The following is a 15,179-nucleotide window of genomic DNA, read 5'->3' as shown; positions in this document are numbered from 1 at the left end:
ATTTGCATGTTGAAATTGCTAATGTATTCTTGGTAGCTTGTGTCGAACTCACCACCCATTTGGGAATTCTGCATACTACAATTAATGGTTGTGCAAACATGTATCCAGGTTAATTAATACAGATCTGTGTAGTCGCTTCATTAACAGAATTTGGCTTCAGCTGGTAGTGAAGAGGAAAGGAAGTATGAGGTTTGCCAATGCTTTTGCGGACTTTCCACACAATCTTTTCCTTCCACCATATTTGGACATTTGTTTCCCATTTCTTCTATACATGCTGCATATTTACCTCCAAGGTAGCATTTAGGTTACAGAGAGATTGCTTGTTCCAAGTACTCAGTGTGCAATATTCTGTGATGAATATGCATATGCTGTATTACATTGTAGCAGCAACGCCTGAAAATGCAGCAACCTTGAATGCTCAGTCTGCACCAGCTCAGAAGTTATCCTTTGCAGATTGAACTATGCCTTTATTTCTAAACTTAGACTGTACATATTTTACAACCCTTCTTACTGAACAGACCTGTTGAATTCCCATCATTCTGCCAATGTGACTGGAGACAAGTAATCATGATAACTGAATTTGTCAATCATTTCCCATCCTACCCCTCTGTACATTTCACCTACATATTAGTCAGTGGACAACTAGAAACTTCCAGCCAATTTTCTGGGGATTGATTCTGTCCCAGGTGGGATCTGAAATCACAACACACCTAAGAACTTTCTTCCTTAGTAAAAGGAGCCAAAGTGAGTAAGAGGAATTGTTTTAGAGTGCATCTCTTGGCCTAGTTAACTGCTCTAGCTGTTTGAAAACATATTGGAACTCATCAGAAATCCTAGGAAAGGTGAGCAGTAGTTTGGACAAGCATCTGATTAATGTCAGAGCAATATCATTATTTATTTATTTATTTATTTCATTTTTATACCACCCAAGAGCCCAAGGTAGAATGTTTATACCGCCCAATAGAATTACATCAACTCCATCCCTAATGGTGGTAATTAATTGAAGGAGCTGAGTGGGGGCCACTGTGCAAAGTTTCAAGCCAGTGTGAAATGTGGGTAGCTTACAGGGCAATCCCAGATGGAGTAAGGGGAGTGCACAGTGGCGGATCATCCATCACTTCCAAACCCGTGCCAGCCAGGACAGATGCTGGGGAGTAGGGGAGGTCTTAACTTTTTTTTTTTGTCCCCCCACAGGTTATATTAGAGTCGGTACGGAGTGAGAACCCCCAATCCTGGCACCTCTCTGGAGATTGGTGAATGAAATGATTTTGGATGTAGCAGATGCAAGGCCATTTGTGTCCTGTCCCTGCCCCTCCCCTGAAACACCCCATTACAGGATCTACTGCCAGTGGGAACATTGCCGCTGGTACAGTGACACCCATAGGGTGACCATATAGAAAGGAGGACAGGGGTCCTGTATCTTTAACAGTTGTAGAAAAGGTAATTTCAGCAGGTGTCATTTGTATGCATGCAGCACCTGGTGAAATTCCCTCTTCAGCACAACAGTTAAAGCTGCAGGAGCTCTGCGCTCTTTTGTATGTGGTCACTGTAGTCCAGTCCCTGTCTCTTAAACTGATCTATGTCACAGGGCTATCATGAGAATAACATAGGAGAAACAATGAATATTGCCCTGACCTCCTTGAAAGAAGGGTGAGATAAAAATAATAAATCAATCAATAAAGATTATTAGAGATCAGCAAGATCTACTAATACTTTGCTACTTTTTTAAAAAAAAATTTTTTTGAAGGGTGTGCACTCCCATAGTGCACAATTCATGTACATGAGCACACAGCTAGCCAATTTTTGAAAAAGTGGTAGTCCGTAGAAAGGCTACCTCATGTACCCACACAAAAGGGATTGTTTCCAGTGGTGTTTTTGCACTAGCAGAAAGCACTTTCACTTGTGCCAGCCTGATCTACCCTACGTTTCACATTTTAAAATCTGTTTAGATAGGCACGTGTTTTAAAATTTTAAAGCTATACAATTTTAAATTTTAAAAATATTAGAAATTGTTTTTAATCTATAAAAATGTATAATCTGGATGTGCTAATAATGGCCATTTTTGAAGCCATCAACTCTATCCGCTGCAGCTCATTGTGTCCCCAGAAAAGCTACCTTTGAGGATTGGGCCCCCCTCTGTAATAGCATGGGATATGGCACAGAAGGCTGCAGTGACTTTGCACAAATGAACGGAAACACTTCCCATTAGTGCAAACCCAGGGCTGGATCCAGTCCAATGGCAGTACCATTTCATGAATCTTAGAAGAGTTTTTTCAAGGTTAGTTTGTCCCTTTCCATGCAGCTTGGTTCCAGGTGGAAGGACGGTTGAGGCTGAGCTGCACTAGGAGAGAGAATGTCTCCGCTTTGCCAAGTGAAACCTCATATTGTCTCTCCTTTCCAGGGAAATTAAGGTGAGAAGAATGGGGGGTGGGGTGGAGAATCTCCCTACTTTTTGCTCACACCCTTAGTTCTCCATCTCGCCCTCCCCCAGAGCTGTCTCTGGGCCCTGGGGAAATACGACTTGCTCCCAAAATCTTGGCACCCCTGATAAGTTTGATAACACGACGTTAAAGTGGTTCTTCCTGTAGTGTTTTAGATTTCCCCTTCCTGGGAACGCTCCCCCCCCGGGGGGGGGGAAGAGGTGAAGAAAACTCACCTTTCTCGTCAGATACTCCTACTGCCGAATTCCTTTGCCAATCTGTTTGGTTGCATCTGCCATCCTGCAGGATTGAAATAAATAAGATCCTCAGTGGCCTCCTGGTAATGACAAGGCCCAGAAAATCACAGCATCCCTACCAAGATGACCGGGGCTGGTTACAGGGAGCGTACAACTCCCTTGTTAAAACAGCTCCACTGGTTTCCAGTCTGTTTCCAGGCACAATTCAAAGTGCTGTTTATGACCTATAAAGCCCTATACAGCTCGGGTCAAGGTTATCTGAAAGAATTATTCTTCCTTACGAGCCTGCCCATGCTTTAAGATCTTCAGGGAAGCCATTCTCTCAGTTCCACCACCATCACAGGCACGCCTGGTGGGAATGCAGGAGAGGGCCTTCGCGGTGGCTGCTCCAGTGCTCTGGAACTCTCTTCCCAGGGAAGCTAGACTGGCTCCCTCCTTGATGTGCTTTCAGAGGCAGGCGAAAAACTTTTTTGTTCCAGCAGGCCTTTGGCGAATAATCTGGACCTCTGTCTATGCCAAGGACTTTTAAAACTGTCATATATTTTAGATGTTTAAATGTTTTAATATTGGAATATATTTAATATATTTTAACTTCTGTATATTTCTATTCATAGGTTTTAAATGTATATGTTTTAAATTTTGTAATGCCACCTTGAGGTCCAGCATTGGGCAAAAGGCGGGATACAAATAAATAAATACTTTGCAATATGAAACAAGAGAAGCAGCATCTCTCCCTTTACCACAGCCTGTCCCAGTCATATCTTTGTCCGTGACTGAAACTACTTTAAGAAAGAGGTACAAAGCCATGCCAAGTTTTTGCATGAGCCTTGCTCTTTTGTTCTGTTTCAGCTGTGCTGATTCTGCTTGTCCTTGGTTTTCTGTTTGAACTAGCATTGATCAAAGAGGTTCATCACATGAGGCTGAAATCCCACATCCTTACCGGGGCTTTCTGCTTCTGATTTCTTTGCAGGATTACAATATGTGTCCACTTTACATGGTGGACACATATTATGAATTGAAAACTTCCTTTCTAGGCAATGTTCTATAGGGTTCATTATACAATTCCTTCTAGTTGCTGTATTATACTGCAAGGCCATCATTACACACTGCCGGTATCTCGCATTTATATTTGTTATTGGCTTATCTCTGAACTTTTTAAAAGTGGGATAAAGAGCAGGAGATGTTCTGGAGACTGACAACATCATGTAAAGGACCCGCAAATTTCTGAGTGACCAATCATGAACATGCAGTAAAAGCCTCATGTAGCCATGCTTAAAATGCACAGCCCCATGCAGCATGCAGGTCCCAGGGGGTGGGAGTGGGAGAAACCCTCTCCAGCTGGAATCACCCTGGGTTGTCAAGGGTGGGGAATTCTGACTAGGCAAAGCCTGAGCAGACTGAAATCCCTGAAGTCACCAGCTTTGCTCTCCCTAATGTTCCCTGTGAGGGAAGAGCAAAGCCAACCTGGTTCAATCCCCTTCACTCCATCAGAAAACAACTGAGCTGGCTTTGGTCCTCTGCAGCCTGGGTGGAGAAACTCCGCAGGCCAGACGTTCCCCATCCCTGGTCGACGTACAGCCTGTGTTTTGGCTGTTCCACCAAGACAATAATGAGGTTGAAACAATGAGGCGGGGGAGGGTTAGAAAAAGCAGGAGGAAATAATCTGCAGATTCCTCCTCTCAGCATCAGTTTCAGCATAAACTCTGCCCCAGTTTATGCTGGCACATTTCTTATCACAGTAGTAAGACCAGATGAGCTTTGTAAACCGCCCAGAGAGCTTCGGCTATGGGGCGGGTTATAAATGTAAATAATAATAATAATAATAATAATAATAATAATAATAATAAAGCCTCTGAACATTGAGAAATACAACAAACCAGGAATATTGGGCAGGTTTAAGCAGGCAGAAGCTGCTGTCCCCTTGCTCCTTTTTTCCAATGAAATTTGGATTAAAAACATTAAAAGCATAACAATGGCTTGCCAAACTCTAACCAATGATCCCATAGTCCAGCATTCTGTCTCCAGTGCTGGCCATCCAGTCCAGGGTTGCCAAATGAAAAAACACAGGTTCGCTCTTGTGCTTTTAACAGCAGTTTGATGTGCTGAAATCATCTGACAAAAATGGTCACAGCATGGAAATAAACGTCATCCACTAATGTCAGCACATCATAGCTGCAATGGCTGGGTGAAAAGCTAGCATCTCCCCTGGTCAGATAACCCTGGAAAACTCATAAGCAGGGCATGCTCGCTGGTAACATCATTCCCCTATTGTCTTCCCCCACATCTGGGAATTATATTACCCATGAGCATGGAAGATCTATTGTTTCATGGTTCTGCTAGCTGTCATTGATGGACTCAATCTTTGTACATTCATTTTTAAAGATATCTATGCTGGTGGCCATCACAGAATGTCACAGATTCCATATGACAATAATGCATTGTATGAAGACATACCCTGTTTTGTTTAACCTGAATGAACTGCCAAACAATATCATCGAATAAACTCCAAGATAGATCTAGCACAGCCTTCCGCAACCTAGCACCATCCAGATGTCTTCGGCTACAACTCCCATAGCCTGGGGATGCTTGGAGTCCATCTGGGGGGCACCAGGTTGGGGAAGGCTGACTTAAAGAGAAATCGCGTTGTTTACCCGGGGCTTTTGTGCTTCCTGGTTCTTTCACGCAATTGTTATGGGCTGCATTACAAGGGAGAAGAGGGGCGACAAGAGAGGAGAGGGGTGACAAGTTCCATTGAGTTCTATTGAGACAGTGTCATCTAGTGGCAGAAGTGTTTCTGGGCTATTGACACTTTAAAAGTGGTTCTTTTTATCCCAGGATTGCCGGAGGATTCCACGGGAGATGTCCTGGTTGTTGATGACATCATGAAATTGACCTGAAAACTTCCCTGAGTGGCCAATCATAAGAGTGCAATAAATCGCTCGTTTAGAGGAACCCTCAGTGTGTAGAGAGGGGTCATGCTTTTATATCCTGCTCATGATAACATGATCAGAATATAAAAGTTGTATGTAGTTTTTAGGAAGCTACCTAAAAGTTTACCTCCAGGATTTTCAAATGTTGTCAAGCATGTAAATCCTATGCTGGCAACAGCATCTCCGGCAGTGCAACTTGGAAACTAGCTAGCAGCAGAACAATGTAACATGTAAGCCTCACCCTGTTCCAGCAAGGTTCGCACAGCATGAAGACAGTGACTGGGCTCACCAGGATAATCACCTGCCTAGTTGAGCAATCCTTGCATTTCTGAGGGCCACTGCACAATAACTAGACAAAACACGGGGTTGCAGCTATGAACGCACTGGGGGGAGGGGGAAGCTGACCCTTGCTCATGGAGCTATGCTTAAGTCTGACCAGTGTTCATCTGTCCCAGCCAGAAAACATCAATAATCCCAGAGGGGGAGGCAGGAACGCTCCCAGCTAGGACCAGGGTTGTAGGGTGTGAAATATATCCATTTACCTCATTCCAGCATTTCCACCAAACTCAGCATCCAAATTGGAAATTCAGCACATTTTTGATTCAGACAGGTGAAGGCTTCAAGAAACAAAGGAGCCGAGCAGAAGTGGCAGGTGCTACATCAGCTGTCCCCAACGTGGCCCACTCCAGTTAGCTTGGACTAACTGTTAGCTCCCAACAGCCCCAGCCAGTATGCCCAAGAGTCAGAGATGTTGGTTGTTCTAGTCCACATCTTCTGGAAGGCCCCACATCGGGGAAGGCTGCATGACGGATTTGGGAGTTAAGGCAATGACGCATGACAATCACCCATCATTACTTTTTACAGCCATTTGTAGGCGCTCAAGGTGGCTTTGCTCCTTGTGGTGTCAGGGGGACCCTGAGCAGGGCGAACCCGCAAGTGCCAAGAAGAGAAGTACTGTCCCGCCCTGTTAACCCACTGCCTCAGTACAAGAATCTGTGGTCTAGTCTATTGGGGGATCAGATGGGGAAGGAGGGGAGATCCAGGCGGCTGTGATGGCTAACGGTGCTAATTCAGTGCAGCTGTGAGGCCAGCAGGCAGGAATGCTGTCATCCCCCAGCGGAGTCAGGATATGCAGCCCGGCTGTAACTCGAAGAAGCCAACCGGCAAGAAACGGCGCTGGAGGAGACGTGGACTTACCTCAACCAAGGGCTGCAGATGTGACAGCAATGGGGCCCAAACCATGGGCAGCAGCAGTAGCAGCAGCATCTGGTGCCCGGCAGGCTGAGGAGAGAAGGAAGCAGCAGCAAGTTAGTCCTCCCTTCTGCTAATAGAAGCTGCCCCTCATCCTGCTGCTGTCCCTACGGCAACTCCAGCAGGCTTCTCGCCTTCGTGGGTGACATCAAGGCATTGGCATGCAGGATGCCAGCTACACCAGCCGATTTGCTGGGGAGTTCAAAGGTGTGTGTATGCGTGTGGCCAGTGAGTGGGAGTCTGTTCGTGCGAGAACGCAAAGAGTGTGTGTATGTGTGTGTTTGTATGAGAGAGAGAGAGAGAGAGAGAGAGAGAATGCTGTGTGGGGAAGCATCTACTGTGTGGGAGAGACGGTACGTGTGTGGCTGTGTGTGCGCGCAAGCCCTGCCAACAGTATTCCTCCATGTGGGAGTGTCTGTTTCTATGGGTGTGTGTCTCCAAAGAGGCTGTCTTTGGCCCTGGTATTTGGAGCCAATTTCTTCGGTGAGAACAAGTTTGTTGAAGCGGACAGATGTGACTGGGGGTGGTTTACTCTTCTGGCTCAGAGTGTTCGAGCAACACAAAGAGAAGAACAATGGATCAAAGCCACTCAGGAAAGCTATATGTGCATATAAGAGAAGGAGTGCCTGTATCCTCTCTCCCTCTCTCCTACAGTACTGTACTTCTGCAATACAGGACTTCTGCATAACTTCTGTTCCGCAGTACAGAACTTCTGTTGCTCTATTCCAGGGTACTCACAGGTCCAGAATGAAAGCTCATTTCGGTTCAGTTTCAGAGACCTAAGGCCAAGCCAGGCCTCTGAAAGGAAAAGCGGCTGAAATATCTCAAGAGTAACCTGAAAAGCAGATTATGTGGGGTGCTGCTGTTTTTTCAGAGCACTCCAGTGGAGAGTTTTGTGCAGTGTTCCTTGGAGCCATGAGGTCATTATCTGGATCCGCTGTGGAGTTTTGAGTTATTTAGCTCAATAAAATCTTCTGAGTCTGGTCCCATTTTCACACCAACCTGTCGGCAAGCTTAGTTCCTCAAATGGATAATCCGCTTGAGTTTGGTCTGAACTAACATGTGCTGCGAAAAGTAATGTCTCAGGCCTTAGCTAGACCTAAGGTTTATCCCGGGATCATTCCGGGGTCATCCCTGCCTGCTCCCGGGATCCCCCATGTGTCATTTACATGAACAGGGATGACCCTGGGATGATCCCAGGATAAACCTTAGTTCTAGCTAAGGCCTCAGATACTTGAGAGGGTTTGCTTGCACTACAAATTCTTATATGCAGGGAGCTTTGCGTTTGTCACAGTATGAATTCCAACTCCCCAATCAAGCCTAAGGAGTTTTGTCATCTTTCCCGCTACAGATAAAACCAGGCCTACTAAACATTTGGTGTGTGTTTTTAAAAAGACATCAGCAAAGCCTCATGACACCACTAAATAGGATGCCCTCCCTGCCCTCCCATAAGTGCTCTTCTGTAGCAGGGGTACAACAAGTGCAGCCTCCAGGCTGAAAAAATGGGGCGGGGGGGGGGGAGAGGGAAAAATGTCCCAGGAACAGATTGCATGGCTCATTCCTAGAGCGTACCAGGAAGCACTGGTTGAAAGTTCCTGCCCTGGCTGCTTTTGAAATGAAGTTCCTGCTCTATGGCAGGAACTAGTTTTCCCCCCTCTTCTGCAGGAACTAGTTTCCCCCCCTCATCTTGAGGACCTTGATGCTGTTGCTGCAAAAGCAAGATCTGTTGCTGCTGGGGATGGGTGGGGATGAAAGAGAGAGAGCTGCATGTGAGTTTGTGTGTCAATGCACGGCGCCCACCACTCCAATGGACACCTGATGTAGCCCTTGAGACGGAACAGTTGTGCACTCCTATTCTATAGGGGTTGGGGGGTGTTTTTGTTTTGTTTATCTCCCTTGGGTTATAGGTATTAATATTAACTCACTCAAACACATATCAAATGAGTATAGCTGGTTTGCCAGATGAGCATATATGAGATAACAAAATCACACTGGTAGGCCTAGCAATGTGGACAAATCAGTTATATGAGAAAAATTTAAAAGTACATTTATTGAGAGCTAATATAGAACAGTGGCTGGAGCACATTAGTAAAGCATAATGCTGTGTTTCCTCACCTGGTGCCCTCTGGGTGATTTGGACAACAGCTTCCATCATCCTTATCCAGCATGCCCCACTGAATGCTATTAAGGTGCACATTTTTGGTTATGTAAATAGTAGACACAGGGAAGGCTGAAGTGCTTTGAAATTGTGGAGGTAGGAAGGGGCTGTTTAATTCTTTGCCCGGGTTCACACAATCACAGCGGGTTATTTCTTATTCTTATTCCCCCTGCTGTGCATACCAGTGCAATTTGCATGCTGTGTTGTGCAAACCCGGCCAACATGGCTTGTTGGAATGAGCAGCAACCCACAGATAACCCATGGGCTACTGTTGGGCTGCTGCCCACTCCTACCAAGCCATGCAGCCTGGATTCTCATGACATGACAAGCCACGATAGGCCAGGTGGCCACAGGCGCCCAGCACAACGTCACAGCCCTGTGGGTAAATTAAGCCACAGTGGGCTGCCGTGTCATGCAAACCAGTCCAATCTCTCCCTGCCATAGTGCTGACAAAAACATCCTTTCTGAAGCTGCTATTTCCATTTCAAGGGAAGCTGCTCCTGGTGCAAATTAACGTCAAGTTTGGCCCTCAATTTAATCTACTGTACAGGATTACTGTGATGCAAAAATACCACTCTAGATCCTTGGAGGAAAGACATGAGGCACTTGTAATACATTTAATGAAAATTAACCAAATCCACTTCCCACTTGTCTGTCCTTCTACATGTTGATGACAGATATTAAGCTATAGAATCTATTAGTTCTGGTTTTAAAAGGCTCAATGATCCCAGGCTGTTATACGCACTAGAAGGGTCCCTCCTAGTTCAGCCTCTTAAACAGGCTGCACAATTTAGGATGACGCACCAAGTCAAATGCAGCCAATCATACAGGCATTGTGGCCTGCCAAAGGGTTTGATGACCTCCCTGCTTTTGCATCTAAAGCAGTCAGGAAAAACAAGAGGGCTTTAAGTCCTGAAGTCTGCCATATGTTGACACTTGGCTTTTAGGTTTCCAGCTATAAATCAAAAACTGAAGCTAGCCGGGAATATCAGTTCTTTTTGGACAACTAGGAATGTAAATATTTACCAGACGGCATCAAGGAGACTGTATACCAATTCATCATTGTCCCAAAGAGATCCATTGTAGATTCACTCAGTGCGTTAAAGCCAGCATTTTCTATAACATTGCTGTATGCAAGATATGTTTGAGGGTGTTGGCTATGGTTTTTATTTTACCTCTGGAGCCTGGGAAAGGGAGGACATGCCTGCAAGAGGTGGAGAATATGCCTGCAAGGACAATGTGTATTGCTTTGTTTACACCTGACTAAAAGCTAATTCTTGTGTATAGTTTTCTCTCTAACGATGAGAGATCATTGGGTGTACCTTAGAGATTAGATTTTGTGTGGGTGGCTTAATCAGAATGACAAAGCAGCTTGTGTGACAGGAAAGGAACTGAGATGAAGTAACACTTTCTGTCTTAATGCTTCTCAGCATGAGAAGATAGGAAGAAGAGCCTTCTTCAGGCTATATCAACTCATACAATATGGAGGAGGAATGTAACTCAATAGGAGAGCACTTCCTTTGCGTGCAAAAGGTGCCAATTTCAATCCATGGCATCTCCAGGTAGAGCTGAGAAAGACCTGTGCCTAAAATCCTGGAGAGCCACTGCCATTCTTTAAACCTTTTCAGATCGGGGACCTACCTCTAGCCTGAGCATGCATTTTCGGATGTGCTTACTTCTTTTGTCACATATTCATATGGTGATAGCGCTGCTGTTTCAACCCACCTTAGGGAAGGCAGCAATGTACTAGATAAGATCCACACAGCCCAGCTAGAAACCAGTGGTGCAGATCAGGGGTGGGGTGAGGAGCTTGGAGGGTCTGGGGGGAAAGAACATCTCCCAGGGGTTGAATGACATTAGGGCAGGCCGTTCCCCCCTCCAAATCCCTGCCCTCTTTCCCAAGGCACTGGTTCCAAGAGCAATCTTCCAGCCAGTACCTCATTCGGACAGCCAAGTGGGGAAAGCCGAGATGGAGAAAAGCAGACTGCTTCATTTATTTGTTCCATTTCTTTGCTAGCTTGTTTTAAAAATGCATGAGTGTACACAAACTGAAAAGCAACCACCATGGATGGATGTGTTTACTTGGACACAATGCATAGGCTGATCTATCAGATAGTTGGTGGAAGACTCCATTTTTATACTTGACATGGTCCTGAATCACTATGGCTCTTCCTGTTCATGGGATATTTATTTTGTTGCCTTACTTGTTGTTATTTATTGTTTAATCTAGAAATCTAATTACGTGTATTGTCTCTTATATAGTCCCTGAAGAAGACCCCTAAAACTATCAGGGCTGAAATGCATCGGGCTTTATTATAAATAAATGTTTTTTTCAGTATCTTGAGATGTGTTCTTTCTCTGTGGATCTTTAAAAATGTATAACCAGCTTTTCTTTTGCAAAATTCAAAGTAGCTAACAACAAAACACTAATGATAAAAATATCAAAGTATCTTTAAAAAAAATGCAACAGCAAACCATTATAAAGCAAGCAGTAAATGCAGTCTAAAGTAACAGAATCCTGCTGTTACACCCCAACAGCAAGAAAAAGAAAAATGCTAAACAACCTCATCAGCAGTCCCCGATAATTTTCCTAAGCAGACACATTTTAACCCAGAATCCCCCAACCTGGTGCCCTCCAGATGTATTGGACTACAGCTCCCATCATTCCTAGCCAGCATGTCCATTGGGCATCAGATTGGGGAAGTCTCTTTCCACCTGACAGTGGATGAACTTAACCATACGGCCAAGCAGGCTTTCTTGGGGAGTACAGTCGATAATATTGACCCCACAATTGAAACAGCCATGCGCATTGATGCTACGCCTGCTGCACCTCAGTTGATGGGCAAACCTGGTGCAGGATCTCAGATGCTGATCAGAGTGCATGGAAAGGAACAGATTGGCTGGCATGGTCAATAGCCACTAAAAGATTGATCCTTCATGAATTTGTTTAATCTGTCCCATCTTAAAGCCACTAGAGCTAGTGGGCATCACTACATGCTGTTGCAATGAATTCCACTAGTTAATTATGTGTTGTGTGAATGGCTACTGTCTTTTGCCTGCTCTGAAATCTACTGCCAATCAACTTCACTGGATCACCACAAATCTAGGATTAGAAGAGAGGAAGAAAGCAAATACATGATATCCTAAAGCATTGAAAGAAAGTATGGGATTTACGTGTGCATATTCTGTTGCCCCTTCCAAGTAATAAAGAAGCAGCCCCCAAGTAGATCACAGGCCTGAGTATATCTTGAAAGGTTTTATCTTGAGCTACGTTTTTGAGGCTAATTTCAAGCTGCTGGGAGGGTCCGAGAATTTAAACTTTATTATGCTTTTTTCCTACTTTAGCGGCTGCCCTGTGCATTTGGATGTATTGATTCCTCCTGGAAAGCAGTCAGGATTGAGCAGACTAAAAAAGCAAAACAAACACCATTTTGCAGCAAATTAGGACCTGATGTAAAACAGAATTGCTTTTTCCACTGTGTTGTGTCATTTACAAAACGGAAGCATGGCTTGAACATTGGAGTCAAGGCACAGACTGTAGCAGGGCTATTTAAAAATAAGGTAGGGAGACTCGCTTGGAGAGAGGAAGCCCAAGGGTGATTGGAGAAGGAGCCCAAGGATGTGGCTGGGCCTCCTTCACGGTTGACTTTTTTGACTGGGTAACGGGAAACCCATCGTGCCTGCTGCTCTAGGGGAGGGAGATGGTGCTTTTTCCCATTGGCCAGAGCAGATGGGAGGGGGCCAGCTGGCTCCCGGATGGGAAGCTGTTTGGAAAGGCTGATTTCCAGGCGTCCGCGGTTGCAGGCGGCCCAGCTCAGCCTTTGAGTTTCCCTTTAAAGAGGGTGTTGCAGCCAGCTTTAACCCCTGATCTAGGCAGATCCCAGTCATCACAGTGCATAATCAACATTCTTCTCCTGTGGCTAAGGCAGAGGCAAGTGGCAGGACCCAAGCACTGTTAGAAAGAATGGACTAGCAGCCATAGTTAGGAGGCGAAACAGGGATGGAGGAAAATGGTCTAAGGATTAACCAGAGTGTGGCTGGAGGAAGAATGGTTCTTGCCTTCTGAAAGTTGGATTGGGAGAGTGAGGGTGCTTCCTAGCATTACTGCCCACCCTGCTCAGTCTTTGTGATTTTCAGAAGGAGCATTATTTATAGTTCCACCTAGTCCTGAGGTTTGCATTACGAGTACTACCAATAGATCATTCATTGTTGCAGCACCCGCTCTTCCAGTTGACATCGGACAGGGGTCCACAGCCTTGAAATTTAGACGTCTCCTGAAGATGTATCTCTTCAGGCAAACTTTCTCTGAAGTGTGACCCACGCAGTTTACAGTTACAGTTTTATTGTTGATCGGTAGAATAATTTTTTATAAATTGTATTTTATAGCGTAGTATTGAAACTGTTATTGCAGTCAGCATTTTGATGATTTTGTTTAGAAGTGGTATATCAATTTGTGAAATATTAATAAATAAATACTAATTAGAATGAAGCTATTGTGCATCTATTCCATTTCCTCCCTCTTTTAGCGTCATTAGACAGGTGGATTTTCGTGTTTCCCTACCATCTCTATGGCCTCCAGCTGCCGTCCCACAATAGCGACGTTCTCTTTATGTGGGGAGAGAAAGAAGCAGCAGCAATGACCACCTGGCCCATTCAGGGGCCGTTTTTATCACATTGCTTTTCCTGCACACAGCAGGAAAGGGCGACACATTCTGTGTGGTCTTTTTTAAAAAAAGACGGATTAAAGGGGGTCTATTCTGTGACAGAAAAAATGAGAGGAAGGAGCGGGAGATGCGCGGGAGGCGGAAGACATCATCTAAAAGACGTGCGAACATCCGTAGGTGGGCAGTAGCAAATGTGTGATAAAATGCTCATCTGATGACGCTCTTTAACAGATTTTCTGTGGTAGCAAAAAAACATCGCAGGAAAACATAGGAGGGCACAAGTGGAAGAGGATGATGTCTGGATTCCCTTCCACCAAAATTCTGTGGATGAGGAAGGAGGATAGTGCCATAAAAGCCTCGTCTGGAAGCACCCAGGGGCCATCTTCACGACCACAGGAGGAAAGTGCATCGTCGTTATTATTTGCATTTTTAGGAAATCAGCTCTGCTCACTCAGTGTCACACGGAGGAGCATACCGTTCCTAAAACCTGGCTTTTGGGGGCTTGAAAAAAATCATACTTCTGGGTTGGTGGGAGGAGTAGAACCAAATGTCATCAATGAAAGAGGCTTGTTTATCTGCCCCTGTCCAGGCTCTCCCCTGCTACTACATTTTATGAATGGAAACTAACTAGAAACACCTGTAGTTTCTTGAAGACAAATAAGCCCCAGTCATGGAATTAGCACTCCAAACCCTTTTCACCATTTTTGCCACTTCTCCCTGCTTGCAATGACAGCCTCCCCTAATCCTGATCCCGCAGTAGATTGCTATTTCAGTACAGTGCAAATGCTCAGTTGTGTAATTGCAATGGAAAGAGTAAATGCTCCCTGTTCAGAACTCTGAAAATGCGCACATTCAGAAATGCATAAATGCACAAAGCAAAAATTAAAAATTGAAAAGCACAGAGGGAACTGCCGAATAGGGGCAACTGGAGATATATGGGGGAAATCTCATTTTTCCATGAAGAAGGAATAATCCTAAATGATCCTGGGCAGGATCTGAAGGCTCCCTATGAGAGTGCCCCACCACCACAATTTGCCCCGTTCCAGCAAACTGTTATGGAATGATAGCTTCCTATCTGTTTTACTCCAAACATCAGGGAAGCTAAATAACACAAACTTCAGAGAAGCTAAATAACACAAACCTCAGAGAAGCAAAGTTACGCAGCAATAAGGAAGAGCAAATCACGGCAGTCAACAAGAACAGGCTAGGAAAAGGAGTGAGGTGGGGGAAGGAGCAACTCCCCCCTTTGACCACATCACAGACAGGTCACAGAGACATCCCTAGGATTTAATGCCGAGGAACAGGGCACATTGCAGAGGAAGAGCCTGTGAGCTACTTTAATTAAAAAGAATGGAGTAAAACAACTCTTCGATACTGTGGGTTTTTGTGATGGAAGCAGCTGGTTGGGAGCGCACTGGCCGTGATATCATGTGCTGCAAACATCCTCGCAATGCACCCAAGCATAGGAAATCCCCCAAGAAGACAGCCCCCAGAGTTGC

General features: G+C 45.0%; 1 protein-coding gene across 2 annotated transcripts in view; it reads right to left on the bottom strand.

The window, feature by feature from the left end:
- Positions 1-7,056, bottom strand: part of LOC134410717 (receptor-type tyrosine-protein phosphatase V-like) — a 70,036-nt gene extending 62,980 nt beyond the window's left edge. For both annotated transcript variants that reach the window (XM_063144187.1, XM_063144194.1), the window contains exons 1-2: positions 6,805-7,056; positions 2,657-2,720 (exon numbers count right to left, since the gene is read on the bottom strand). In XM_063144187.1, coding sequence (XP_063000257.1) covers positions 2,657-2,720; positions 6,805-6,873 — 133 coding nt within the window. In that variant the 5' untranslated portion in view covers positions 6,874-7,056. The remainder of the gene's footprint in view (positions 1-2,656; positions 2,721-6,804) is intronic.
- Between the last annotated feature and the right edge of the window lie 8,123 nt (positions 7,057-15,179).

This window comes from Elgaria multicarinata, chromosome 1, assembly GCF_023053635.1.
Source record: "Elgaria multicarinata webbii isolate HBS135686 ecotype San Diego chromosome 1, rElgMul1.1.pri, whole genome shotgun sequence".
Classification (NCBI taxonomy): Eukaryota; Metazoa; Chordata; class Lepidosauria; order Squamata; family Anguidae; genus Elgaria; species Elgaria multicarinata.
Note: the sequence above shows the minus strand (reverse complement) of the source record. Positions and strands in the feature narration are given on the sequence as shown.